The 14,013-nt window shown below is 42.9% G+C and overlaps 1 protein-coding gene across 2 annotated transcripts in view; it reads left to right on the top strand.

Moving 5' to 3' along the window:
- Positions 1-14,013, top strand: part of LOC146798372 (uncharacterized) — a 277,111-nt gene that overhangs the window by 162,876 nt on the left and 100,222 nt on the right. Inside the window, exons 3-4 of one of the 2 annotated variants that reach the window (XM_085625637.1) lie at positions 9,904-9,953; positions 10,620-11,504. In XM_085625637.1, coding sequence (XP_085481763.1) covers positions 9,904-9,953; positions 10,620-10,802 — 233 coding nt within the window. In that variant the 3' untranslated portion in view covers positions 10,803-11,504. Of the gene's footprint in view, positions 1-9,903; positions 9,954-10,619; positions 11,505-14,013 lie in introns of those variants that run through there. The other variant, XM_085625638.1, reaches the window with a different exon arrangement.

Genomic DNA, 14,013 nt, shown 5'->3' with positions numbered 1-14,013 from the left:
ACCTGTACGATCATGTTATTTAGAAGGTATTTTTCAAAATGTCTTCTTTCTTTCACACTGGCTTGCATTTAAAAGGCACATAGCAGTGAAATCTGATTGTTAATAGTAAATATCCTGCTATTCTATGCTAGCACATGTCTTCTGATAAAAATGGTACCACACTTGTGAGGGTAGACCTAGCGCCCGTGGCAGGACCAGTCCAAAACACATCATGGATACTTCACATTTTTCCACTGGAATAAAGGACTCTTTTTTTGCAAAGTGGGTAGCTGTGGGTTTTTTGGGCCATAGCTCAGCCAGCACCTAGGGAAACCTAGTAAACCTGTACATTTTCTAAAGCTGTACCCCTTGGGGATCCAGGATGGGAGGACTTGCATGACTCTCATCAGGTTGTTTTAACCAAAATCCTCTGCAAACCTCAAACTTTGACGAAAAGATCACATTTCCCCACATTTCTGTGATAAAACTTCCTAAGTTTTCTGATACAAATGGTACCTCACTTATGTGGGTAGGCCTGGTGCCCGTGACAGGAAATGGCCCAGAATGCAACGTGGATACATCACATTTTTCCACTCAAAACTGACCTGTTATTTGCACAGTGGGTAGCTGTGGATTTTGGTCCCTAGCTCAGCTAGGATCTAGGGAAGCCTAGCAAACGTGTACATTTTTTAAAACTAGACACCAAGGGGGGGGGGGTCTAGGGTGGTATGCTTTGCATGGATCCCACAAAGTTTTCTTACCAACAATTCCTGCAAACTTTGCCTAAAATTGCACATTTTCCTTGCGTTTCTATGACTTAAACTTCGGGAATCACCAGGAATCCACAAAATTCCTACCACCCAGTGTTTTCCCATTTTTTCCGATAAAAATACTACCTGACTTGTGTGACTGGGCCTAGTGCATGCACCAGGCACTCATCATACCAAGGTCAATGAGAGTCTCACAGAGAGACTCTCATTGACCCTGGTTTGATTTGTGCACTAGGCCACGTCACACAAGTGGGGTATCATTTTTCTCATGACAAGTGGAGGAACATTGGGTGAGGGAAAGTGTGTGGATTCCTGCTGATTCTGGAGTTTACATCACAGAAATATTTGGAAAATGTGCAATTTTAGGCAAATTTGTGGCTTGGAGGGCATTGTGGGTAAGCACATTTTGTGGGATCCGCACCGTACATATGGGGCGTGGGGTGGGGGTCCGCACCGTACATACGGGGGGTGGGGTGGGGGTCTGCACCGTACATACACGGGGGGTGGGGTGGGGGTCCGCACCGTACATACACGGGGTGGGGTGGGGGTCCGCACCGTACATACACGGGGGTGGGGTGGGGGTCCGCACCGTACATACATGGGGGGCTGGGGGTACGGCACGTCCAACCGCGGGGTGGGGGCTAGGTGTACGGTGCGTCCTTCCGTGGGGGGGCTAGGGGTACGGCGTGTCCTTCCGCGGGGGGGCTAGGGGTACGGCACGTCCATCCGTGGCCTGGGGGGGTGTTCGGCACGTACATACGGGAGGCTTGGGGGTGTTCGGCGCGTACATGTGGGGGGCTGGGGGGGGTACGGCGCGTACCGGGCCCCCAATTCTGCTCGCATTGCGGCGTACTTCGCTTTTCCGGCACTTTTTGGGTGCCGTAAAAATATTGCCGTCCGGACTGCTGTCGGTTCGAATCGTACTTCCTGGTTCGTGAAACGCAGCCTAAATGCGTCCCGACGTCACGTCGGCGCTGTCCCGGATCACATTGGTATGTATTTTTTCGTCGGTCGGTGTTTATTACGATTCGTACGGAAATGGTGTTTCCGTGCGAATCGTACTTGCATGTTTGTAATGTTTTTTTCCTGGGTACGAGTCGGACGGATAAAACGCTTCGACCGACGGTTCGTACCCGGTTTTTCCAGGATCGGAATCAGCCCCTTAATATACATTACTAAATGCTGTGCATTAATTTACAAATATATAAATGTCAGCAAAGAAAATACCTTAGGTTTAATTATGAAATCACATTTAACCACCTCTAATGGGTCATGAACCTCGAAATCACAGTACCCCCCACTTATACCAAATAGACATCACAATACAGAGGGTATCGCTTTAAATAAAGCAAGTCGAAATGCTTTATCAAAGGTGCACCATGTTAAAAAGCAAATAATCCACATGTTAATCTTCAGCCTTTCACTATAGTCGCTAATAATGTGTAAAGGGCAAATCATTTAGAATTGTTTGGCACCATGAGGGCTTGAATTAGCAGAAAATATGTAATAAAACTCAAAGTCATTCTGTACAAGGGCCCCTAAATGTGCTTTGCCCAGGGCCCCCTAAACCCTTAAAATGACACTGCCTTAGAAATCCACATAATCTGGAGCACTCAGGCAGCATCAGCAATAAACTGTAATACTTATTCTCTATCCCTTAAACTTGTTTCTCCCTAAACAAGATAAGAGCAGTACTCTTAAGGGGAAGATTTACGAAAAATTCACTCAGCGCAGCCCCCCACAAAGCTGTGTTGAGTGGCGCGACAGGGAGAGAGCAGGAGAGTGCCATATTGTCAAAGATATGGCTCTCTCCTCCCCTTTCCCTTGCGCCGGCGCTGTTTACAGCTGCTGTGTGCCACCTACACGCCATAGTGCTAGGGTGTGTGTGTGTGTGAGTCCAGCATTGGTTTTGTACAGGAAGGATACCCTTCCTGTACAAAATTCCATGCCTAGACACGAGGGAAAGCTTTTCCCACTTTTTATGTGTGCAGCACAGCGCAGCACGCATGCAAAGTCGGAAAAGGAAGGAGAAATGAAAGCATTTCTCCTTCCTTGCGCCCAATTTAAAAGGGCGCCGTTTTCTCACGCTAATCCCAATCTAATGTGTTTAGTAAATTGGGTTTAGCGTGAGAAACCTTGTGTGGTTGCATGGGAACGCCCATGCATCGCCCTTGGCACACCTCCGTTGCGCAAAGTAAAGCGCTGCTTCGAATTACTTTTACGTTATTTCTAGCGCGAAACAAGTTTAGCACTGGAAAGTAAATAAAAACAATTTGCGCCGATTTGCGTCACTTTTGTGACTCAATCACGGTGCATATGCTTAGTAAATCGCCCTCAAAGTATACTTCACAATAACACTCACCATGCCATGTCGGCCATGTTGGTCTGGCCGCCAGTGGCATGTTCAGCAGACGTCTTAACGTTCATTCACCTTTGCAGCCCCTGGCTCTAGGAGCTTTAAAACATTCTGAAATGCGTATGCCTAGCAGAACAAGAAAGGAAACGGAATTCAAAGGCATATAAAATGTCTCAAAGGAAAGCGAGGTGGAGGCCGGGGGGCTCTTGTGACCTGCTATTACCACTCTAATTAAGCAGAAAGAGGGAGATTAAAAAGCTCTAACGTTGATGCACTTGCATTGTTTATCCGCGAGTTAATTCAGATTGTGTCCCTGCTGCTTCCCGCCACCGCCTTGCAGAAATCCATTAGTCGCACAGCAGAATGGGCTCACATCTTGTTCACACTAATAACTAATATATCTGTGACATTGCTCGGAGGAGAAAGGGCTGCGCCGGGAGGAAAATGCACGGTAAATGCTTATACAGTCTAAGAAACCTTCATATCAGAAATTAATCATTTTTGCATATGTGGAATTATTAACTGCACGCCGCCATCCCTCCCCCTCCTGCAAACACCTACAAATCTCGGTAGTCGCACAGACTATGGATACAAACTACAGCACTACCAAAAATTCGGGGGTGGCAGCATCTTTGGCTATAAAAAAATGTAATTAGCATGGTTCCTTGAACATGAAAAGCAGTATATAAAACCTGGCCCCATACCATGCTGTTTTAGGTCCATTGTAAACTCCAATAATGATAATATTTGTGTATAAACCGCTTTCACAGCACATTGTTTGAGGGTTGTATCCCACCTGTGGTGATAACTTCGCTACAGCACTGTTTGGTCGAAGTCTGGACTCTGAGGGGCTCCTATGACGGTGCTGGTGGGCCTAGAAGACTACCAGAAGTTAGAGGTGTAGATAATAACGAAAGCTAAGTTCTGTGGCCAACTCTAGCCTAGGCGCTTCTGGGTTCTAAACAATTTAGGAGAGAGCAGCCTTCTCCCCAGTCCTTAATTTGTAAAATTAAGTACAGTGAACCAAAGTATTTCTGAAGGTCCCTCTCGGAGTTGCTGAATACCAAGGCTGCCTCGTTTTGATTCCACCGCCTGCCTCTTTCTTCCACAGCACCCACTTCCTGTCTTTTTTTCAGCCTTGCGGATTGTATTTTATCCCAACATTCTTCCAGAGTCATATCAATCAATCAATCAATCATTTGTAGAGCGCACAACGCACCCGCGAGGGTCTCAAGGTGCTAAGGGGGGAGTGCTGCTACTGCTCGAACAGCCAGGTCTTGAGAAGTCTCCTGAAGGTCAGCAGGTCCTGGGTCTGTCGCAGGTGGATGGGGAAGGTGTCTTGGCAGCGAGGTGGGAATAAGATCTGCCGTCGGTGGTCGTTCAGTGGATGCGTAAAACGGTGGCGAGGGTGAGGTCAGCGGAGCGAAGCTGGCGGTTGGGAGTGTAGAAGGTGAGTCGTTATTTGAGGTATGTTGGTCCGGCGTCATGGAGTGCTTTGTGAGCAAAGGTTAGGAGCTTGAAGGTGATCCTCTTGTTGACGGGGAGCCAGTGCAGGTCTCTCAGGTGGGCAGTGATGTGACTGTGGCGGGGGATGTCGAGGACGAGGCGTGCGGAGGCGTTCTGTATGCGTTGAAGTTTTTTCTGGAGTTTGGCTGTGATTCCCGAGTAGAGGGCGTTGCTGTAGTCCAGCCTGCTGGTGACAAGGATCTGCATGACCGTCCTTCTGGTTTCGGTGGGGATCCATCTGTAGATTTTGTGAACAACTACATCCCCATATTGTTAGCAATAAAGACAACTATTTTTCTTTAAATTTTGAAATTGAAGGAAAGAAACTTAAATGGTTTAAAAACCAGGAACAACACTTTCCCACGATCATTGACATATTAGGACCCAAATGTACTATCCTTTAAATAACGGAGGGCTGTGTTAAAAATAGTAGCCCTCTGCGAGGCTAACAACAGTGTTGCCTGCAGCCGCGTAACCCCCATTGGACTCAAAGGGCTTCACCCCCCCTCCGTCGTGTGTGGCAGCCCAGGCTGAATTAGCTTCCCGGGCACACACACAGCCGCACTCGAGTACTTCACAGGTCTTTAAAAGACCATTTGCTTGTTAATGAGGCTTTGTTGTTTTTTCACCTCTTCTTAGAGCCCCTGCATCTCCACTCTGTCTATGGCTGAAAGAATTAGCCCCCCCCCCGAAATTCTTAACACCCCTTCCACCCCCCGTCCACCGAAATTTGGCTCTAGTTGCACCAACGCTCAATCAAGAAAGGTTGCATAGCATGATTTATATCCTCGCACAATGCTACAAAAGCAAGTCAGCGTTGTTGTACATAGGATTTGTACCAGAGGGACAACACCATCTGGTACAATTCTTATGCAAAAACAGCCAAAGAAGAACAAGCACACATGTAGGCCCACAATTACTAGCACCATGCACACGTATGCATTACTCATTTAATGCAAACCCTGAGGAAAGTATTGTGGTGGTATTTACTTTACAATACAAATCTCGATTTGCATTGGGAAATTGACCAAAGTAATGCAAATTAGCACTATGTGCTACTTTTCACATTCCCATGCAACCACACATGGCTTTTGAAGAAAATCCCATCTACTAACAGTTGTATACTGCTATTTGCGCCCAAACTTTATGCTAGCTTAAAGTAATAAAGCATAGTTTGTGTACAGGATGTGTCCCCTTCCATTACAAAACCTATGCTTAGCATAACGCACACAATCTTGCACCATAGTACAAAGGTGTGTGTGTTGGCTCGTGGCAACCTAAGGTACACCACTGCTGAATGAGAGTAAAACAACACCTTATCTTAGTAGATATGATGCTGTTTTTCACTCTCCTTTTGATGCAATGCAGCACCGCAATTTTGGTTGCTGTTCAGTGTGGTGAGCAGTCAAAATATCGATTTTTTTTATATCGACCTACAATAATATCGAGTTTTTAATATTGTAGGGACAGAATATCGTTGTCAAGAATATCGTTGACCAGAATATCGACCTTAAGGTAAGTATTATCGTTTTTTTTAATATCGAAGTTAAGTAATATCCAAGTTAGTAATATCGAAGTAAGTAATATCGTTGTTAATAATATCGATATTTATATTAGTGTTATGTATTTTAGTATTTATTTTATATGTATGTTTAACATATTTTGTCATTTATTTTTATTATTTTTAAATATATATATTAAATGTTTAGAAATTAGTAATTATTTACGGTAAATTTTGTGTTTTTGTATTGGGTTGTGGGTATATAGGGGAATAGCGTGGGAAGTAATTTAATTATAATTAATTAATTAATGTGTTTTTATTTATTGTTATTGATTATCACTTTATTGTTAATTAATTATTGATTGGTAAATAATTTTTATTAACGGATTAATTTGTCATTATTGTAATTATAATTAATGTCTTATTTTTTTAATTTATTGTTATTGTTAATTAATTTATTGTTAATTAATTATTAATTAGTAATTACATTTTATTAATTGATTTTTTGAGAATGACATTAATTATGTTACTTATTATGTGTAGCGGGTTGTGGATTTATAGGGGATTAGGGTGGGAAGTAATTTAATTATTATAAATTAATTAATATTTTTTTATTTATTGTTATTGATTAATTTATTGTTATTTTTTAATTGGTAATTAATTTTTATTAATTGATTAATTGAAAATTTAATTAATTGTGTTCTTTTTTATGTGTAGCGGGTTGTGTGTTTATGGGAGAATAGGGTGGGAAGTAATTTAATTTTATTTAATTAAATATACCTTTTATTTTATTGGTATTTATTATTAATTTCTTAGTTAATTAATTTTTAATATGTTATTCATTTTACAAAAAGTATTTAATTAATAAGTATGTTAATTTAACCCCTACGCTATCCAACACTTTACCTACTGTTGCACTCACTGGAGTGGGAATAGTAATTTTTACTCCCACTCTATCCAACACTTTCCCTACTGTTGCACTCCCCGGAAGGGGAATAGTAATTTTTACCCCTACGCTATCCAACACTTTCCCTACTGTTGCACTCACTGGAGTGGGAATAGTAATTTTTACCCCTACTCTATCCAACACTTTCCCTACTGTTGCACTCACTGGAGTGGGAATAGTAATTTTTACCCCTACGCTATCCAACACTTTCCCTACTGTTGCACTCACTGGAGAGGGAATAGTAAATTTTACCCCTATGCTATACAACACTTTCCTTACTGTTGCATTCCCTGGAGTTGGAATAGTAATTTTAACCTCTACGCTATCCAACACTTTCCCTACTGTTGCACTCACTGGAGTGGGAATAGTAATTTTTACCCCTACGCTATCTAACACTTTCCGTACTGTTGCACGCTCTGGAGTGTGAATAGTAATTTTAACCCCTATGCTATCCAACACTTTCCCTACTGTTGCACTCACTGGAGTGGGAATAGTACTTTTTACCCCTACACTATCCAACACTTTCCCTAATGTTGCATTTAATGGGGTGGGAATAGTAATTTTTACCCCTACGCTATCCAACATTTTTCCTATTGTTGCACTGTTTGGAGTTGGAATAGTAATTTTATTATCTCCGCTTTCTAATATTTTTTTTATATTTTAGTAAATGTAGTATATAATTAATATGCAAAAGAGTAAACAAAAAACATTTAATTTGTTATATATATTTATTTAATTCGTATTTATATTATTGTTTTATTTGTATAGATGTATTTATAATTTATATGATACTTTAGAAAAATATATTATTAAAATATTTATTACAAATTATTAGTAAGTATATATTATATATTATATGTATATGTTTAATTTATTTTTACATGATATGTATGTTACTTATAATTTTTAAACATTTAAAAAAAAATTAAATATGTTTATTTTAATTATATACTTTATTTTACATTATTTATTTAACTTAAATAACAAACGATATTTTTAGCACTGATATTTTTGACATCGATATTTGTTTTTCGATATTTTTGTACTTACCACAATGTAGATAGGATGTCGATATTCTTGACTTTGATATTCTTGCCTCGATATTTCTGTAGGTCGATATTCTGACCTTCGATATTCTGTCAGTGATTCATTCAGGGTTGCATCACATTTTAGTAAATTTTCCCAGTTACACATAAGAGTCACACTAGAAAAAAACATTTGCCCTCCTCAATTACAGCTGGTGTCCCTTGGCTTCAGGTTTGTTTAAGTTTAGTATTTTTATTGGAGGAAATAAAGATATACATGAATTCCAGCAAATATCATATATCTAGTCAGCGGGTCCCACAGTTCCTCACGTGTGGCCAATAAAGATGCAGAATGTAAATTATAGCAATTAAAAGGAGGATTGTGACATACTAAGTTCCACCTCTGTTGAATGGTAATATTGTCTGTAGATTTCAAGTTAGAGGTATTTTCCTCTGAGCCAATCGCAATCAACAGATCAACCAGTGTGTGGATCATTTTTGCATGAGGTCATAGATTACTCAACCCACCAAGAAACAAAACGGCTATGGAAAATGATCTGTGGACACCAGTAATATCCCCCATTCTTGTCCATACCTGCTTCCAAAATTGAGACAGCTAAGGACATAGGAAGAATATATGGACGTGGTAGCCGTGATTGGCATTACAACACCAGCAAGTGTCCTCTTTGAGCAATTTAAGTTTGAATAGACTTGCTGGTGTGTGATAAAGTCTGTTGCAAAAGTAATATAGCATTTGAGTGAACTTGCAAGATCTGCAGTACAATGGATCTTCTCCCATATTTTCTGCCAAAGTTGTTTAGGCCATCTGGAAAGTAAATCAGAATCCCAAAAAAGTTCTAGTTTGGATTAAACGTCTGTCTGATGGGAGTGTTATCAGTGTTTTCTATATTAATGCAGCTTTGGAGGAATTGAAGATATGGCTAGGGATAAAATCTGGACCATGTCCCTGAATGGAAGATGTAGGAAGAGAGACCAGTGAGGGAACAACCATATATTCCAAAAGCTGATATTGTTTGAGACATTTCGGGGAAAGCTTGAAAGAAGAGGAGAGAGTATCAACTGGAATACTAGCACTGTTATGGAGAAGAAATGTATACACTGTAAATAAACCCTTGTTTAATTAATATCGCCACAAGAACCATTTGCCACAAGCCTTTTGTTATACCAAATTGCTCAGAAAATAAGAGATGGGTTTCTAAATAAGGCTTGAAAAGAGAACAAGAGTGGGCTATAACTGTGGATACTCAATTTTTTGGGGGGGTGGGTCATATGTAGGATACTCATGTGAGAGAACGGAGAGATAAAGGCATGCTCCAGCTGGTGCCACAATTTGGATTGAGAGTCTGAAGAGTCCAGAAAATAACCTTGACATTGCTTAACACCAGAGGCTTTGTGATAAAAGGAGTAATTTGGGAAATCGACCCCTCCTGAATGTTTGGATAATTTCAGGCGCTATAAGGATATACAAGATGGTTTCCCATTCCATAAAAATTTAGATACAATCTTATCATTAGCTATGAAATAATTTCCAGGGATTTTAATAGGTAGCATCATAAGAAAGAAATTAATAATAGAAAGTATCATCATTTTGATTGTGTCAGGGCGGCCCCACCATGACAGATATGGAGGTGACCGGCCCTGCATTAGTGTCGCCGGTAGTGAGGGGTTAATACCCAGTTAATACTCAGAGGGTTTATTTCATTCTCTTTGTTTTATTTTTAGTAGAAGAGAGACAACAAAATTTAAGACCGAAAAAAAGTCTCAAGCTTTGAGATTAACGATGTCTTCTGTTTTTGCAGGCCTTCGAAGTTCCTGTCCGCCAGTACCCTCTACTGAAGAAGAAATGCAGGTAAGAACCTATCCTTATTAGGGTTTAATTACTATGTGCTGGGATAGTGACAAGCTCTCTTTTTATTCTTTTTGCGGGAATGTGATTATTCATAGGAAGTTGGGGGGGAGGAAAGAAAGTGGAAAGGACTTTTCCTTTCTTTTATTTCTTTAACCAACCTGCACACCCAAAAAGGGAAATTGTAATTCCCCCAAAGAAAAGAGAAGGGAAAAAGAAATTTATGAGAAAAAAAAAACAACCTTTAGAAGCTAGAGTCCAAACATTCCTTTTCCAGCTTCTGAATATTAATTTCCTAATTCTTCAGACTGTTTCTTTAAATTTGTTTATACCTTTCTCCTTGGCCCCCAACCCTCTCTGTTTTCCACTAGTCTGTTCCCTTTGGCTCCAGCTTAAGAGGCGTGCATGCACCTGGTGAAGCCAAGTCCATTCTGGGACTTGGCGTGGATCAGGAGGCAATCGGCAGATAGGAGACTCCGCTTTTCCTTCTGGTACTCTAATGGTCTCTTTGGGCACTAACCCTTTGTTGAGCACCTTCAGATTACTCAGGAACTGCTTCGCCAGACAATTCCTTCTCTAGTTCTCTGACAACCGCGCCTTGGTCCTCTCCGCCTATTTTTATTGACGTTCCCTAACAATAACCTTGCTCTCTTTCTTCCGGCTTTACAGTGTAGCGCAGATGTCCTTGACTCCTCCCTTCAGCCTGACTTCCAGGGTGGGCGAGAAACACATAGCCGGCTCCAATCCCCGGATCGCCAAGAGCGTGACATTTTATTTTGTAATTTTTGCAAGAATAACATCCATATTAGAATGAAGTGTGTCTCTGAGGTTGTTGCAATACAGGATCCCTAGGAATTTGATCTTATCGGGGTTCGAGGAGAGGCCCATCCCAGCAAAAATGTTTTTTAAACAGAACTTATTCAAAGGCATCACTTTGGACTTTTTATATTAAGTTTATATCTAGACACCTTAGAATATGTGCCTAACTCTTCAGAGAAGTGTGCAGGAGAGGATTCTGGTTTGGAGACATAAAGAAAAATGTCATCCGCATATGATGTAAATGTAATGTGTTCATTATTTATCTGAAAACCAGAGAAGGCATCGGAATGCATCAGTCTCTATAAGAAAGGCTCAAGTGCAAGAATGAACAACAAGGGTGATAAGGGACAACCCTGTCTGGTACCTATCTTAGAGGGAAGTATAAAGTACAGAAAACAAGGTGATAATTGTACTGAAGAAATTAGTAGGACCAAACCCGTGCCAACAAAGATTTTTTATATTCCATATAGGTACCCTATATCGGCACAGGTAACATTGCAACCTTTCACCTATATTCTTCCCTACATTACATACATAACGGTTCTTAGGGACTGACCTTTTACCTAGATACGACACTGCATTCAGAACGCAGGTTTTTCCCTAGTTCGAATCTCATACATTATGCATGTGGCTTCTTGGAAGCACATCAAGACTAACATCTCCTGTGTAATATCGCTGTATAAATTTCAGGCCCGACATCATCTTTTAGGCCGACACAGTAACACTGCAAGGTAGGACCCCTGGGAGACCTATGGGTATATATACATCACATCTTGCTTAGGAGGACAAAGGAGACCAAGATTTTCCAGCTCACACACTGACCAGAGACGCTGAGGTTCCTGCACGCAGACGCTCCAGCTCGTAGTGGTCTAACATCCCTCGCGGGATGTCCAACTCGTGACCAGGAAGGGGTCCCATATTCTCTCATTCCCAGGTAATGGGGTTGACTAAATCCTAGAGGGATTCTTGGCATAACACCTGCATAGATGCTAGGTACATTTAGGTACATCTAGTTAGGGAAGCATCGTAGGAATACGCACTTTTTATCATGTGTTTTATATACTCATATGTATTCATGGTCATTGCAAGATGGTAGAGCTATACCATCCTTTTACTTTTGTAGTACTTCTAATCATATATCTATGCTACTGTCTAATGGTTGTTGCAGCTCATATGTTCTACACTAGAATAACAACTGTTCAATAAATTCTTATTGAAAACGCCCAGCCTGTTTATTCTCTGTATCTCTCTGAGACAAACTAAGTGAGCACGAGTGACTGAGCGAAAAGTAGTAAATTGTTTCTACAATTCTGAGGGATCAGGGTTGTCATGTTCTGAGGTTGCCGAGAACTATTCTCTCTCGAAAGAGGAGATTCTAGTGGCACTGTGAGCTAGCTGATACGGACAGGCTAACATACCCGGTGGGGAAACACGAAATCAGTCTGCCACCAATCCCACAGTTTATGTTATTCAAACGTGCAGATCCTGTATAGGTTATATAGGAACTACACAACAGATCGTGCATTAGAATTTTCCAGTTAGCACGACTGATAGCCGTATTAGCATCCAAAGCTATCGCCGCAAGGAAGTAATTAAGTTTTAGGTGCTTTACTGAGAATATTCAGGAAACCCCACAAATTATTGACAATATTCCAGTTTTTTTACAAAACCTGATTGTTCAACATCAACTAGATAAGGCATGAAACCATATAGGTGCCGATTAGGATCCTGGAGAAACCGGGTACGAACCGTCGGACGGAGGCTTTTCTCCGTCCGACTCGTACCCGGTTGTAAAACTTTACAAACATGCAAGTACGATTCGCACGGAAACACTATTTCCGTACGAATCGTACAAAACACCAACCGACGAAAATAAACACACAAATGACATCCGGAAAAGCGCTGATGTGACGTCGGGACGTATGCAGCCTGCGTTCCACGAACCAGGAAGTACGATTCGCACCGACGTCATCCCGCATGGAGAATATTTTCCAGCAGCTAAAAACTGCCGGGAAATCAGGACGACGCGCACAAGGAGCACCTGTACACGATGGACAGACATGGACCCGAACCTACGTGTCATCCCGGCCCTCATAGCAGTCGACCTCCTCTACAGGACGCAGACGCCGCAGAAGGTCAGAACAACACCCAGGGGCAAAGGGGGGGGGCAGGGGCAGGACACAAAACCCCCACCCAAGTCACACAGCACACATGCCCTGGACATACCTGACCTCCAGGCCCTGGTCACTTCGAGGGGGTGGGGGCGTGTCCAGCAACGCCAGCGTCCGCCACAACGGAAGTGGGCGACGACGAGAACCGGCAACACAACAATACAGGTACGTACCGTACCCACGCCTTAAGAGCGCGGGGACGAGTCGGACCACGCCCACACCCACGTCACCCCAACAATGGCGGTACGGCCCGTACCCATGTGCCAAAGGCCTGGGTACGGGCCGCACAAGCATTCCACAGCGTGGGCACGGGTACGTACGGACCGTACCCTCAACCGCGTATGTATGGAGCGTACCCCCACCCCAACAGTGTATGTACGGACCGTACCCCCACCCGTGAATGTACACCAGTGTATGTACGGACCGTACCCACACCCGCATATGTATGGAGCGTACCCCCACCCGCGTATGTATGGAGCGTACCCTCACCCCAACAGTGTATGTATGGACCGTACCCCCACCCGTGTATGTACACCAGTGTATGTACGGTCCGTACCCCCACCCGTGTATGTACACCAGTGTATGTACGGACCGTACACACACCCGCGTATGTATGGAGCGTACCCCCACCCACGTATGTATGGAGCGTACCCCCACCCCAACAGTGTATGTACGGACCGTACCCCCACCCGTGTATGTACACCAGTGTATGTACGGACCGTACCCACACCCGCGTATGTATGGAGCGTACCCCCACCCCAACAGTGTATGTACGGACCGAACCCCCACCCGTGTATGTACACCAGTGTATGTACGGACCGTACCCACACCCGCGTATGTATGGAGCGTACCCCCACCCCAACAGTGGATGTATGGAGCATACATGCCCAGACGCAGGAGGGGTGGGTGCAGAGTCCTCCCAGCAGTGCCCAGACACAGGAGGGGTGGGTGCAGAGTCCTCCCAGCAGTGCCCAGACACAGGAGGGGTGGGTGCAGAGTCCTCCCAGCAGTGCCAAGACACAGGAGGGGTGGGGGCCTATCACTCCCAGCAGTGCCCAATCACAGGAGGGGTG

This window comes from Triturus cristatus, chromosome 9 (assembly GCF_964204655.1).
Source record: "Triturus cristatus chromosome 9, aTriCri1.1, whole genome shotgun sequence".
NCBI lineage: Eukaryota > Metazoa > Chordata > Amphibia > Caudata > Salamandridae > Triturus > Triturus cristatus.
This window is presented reverse-complemented; position numbering and strand designations above follow the sequence as displayed.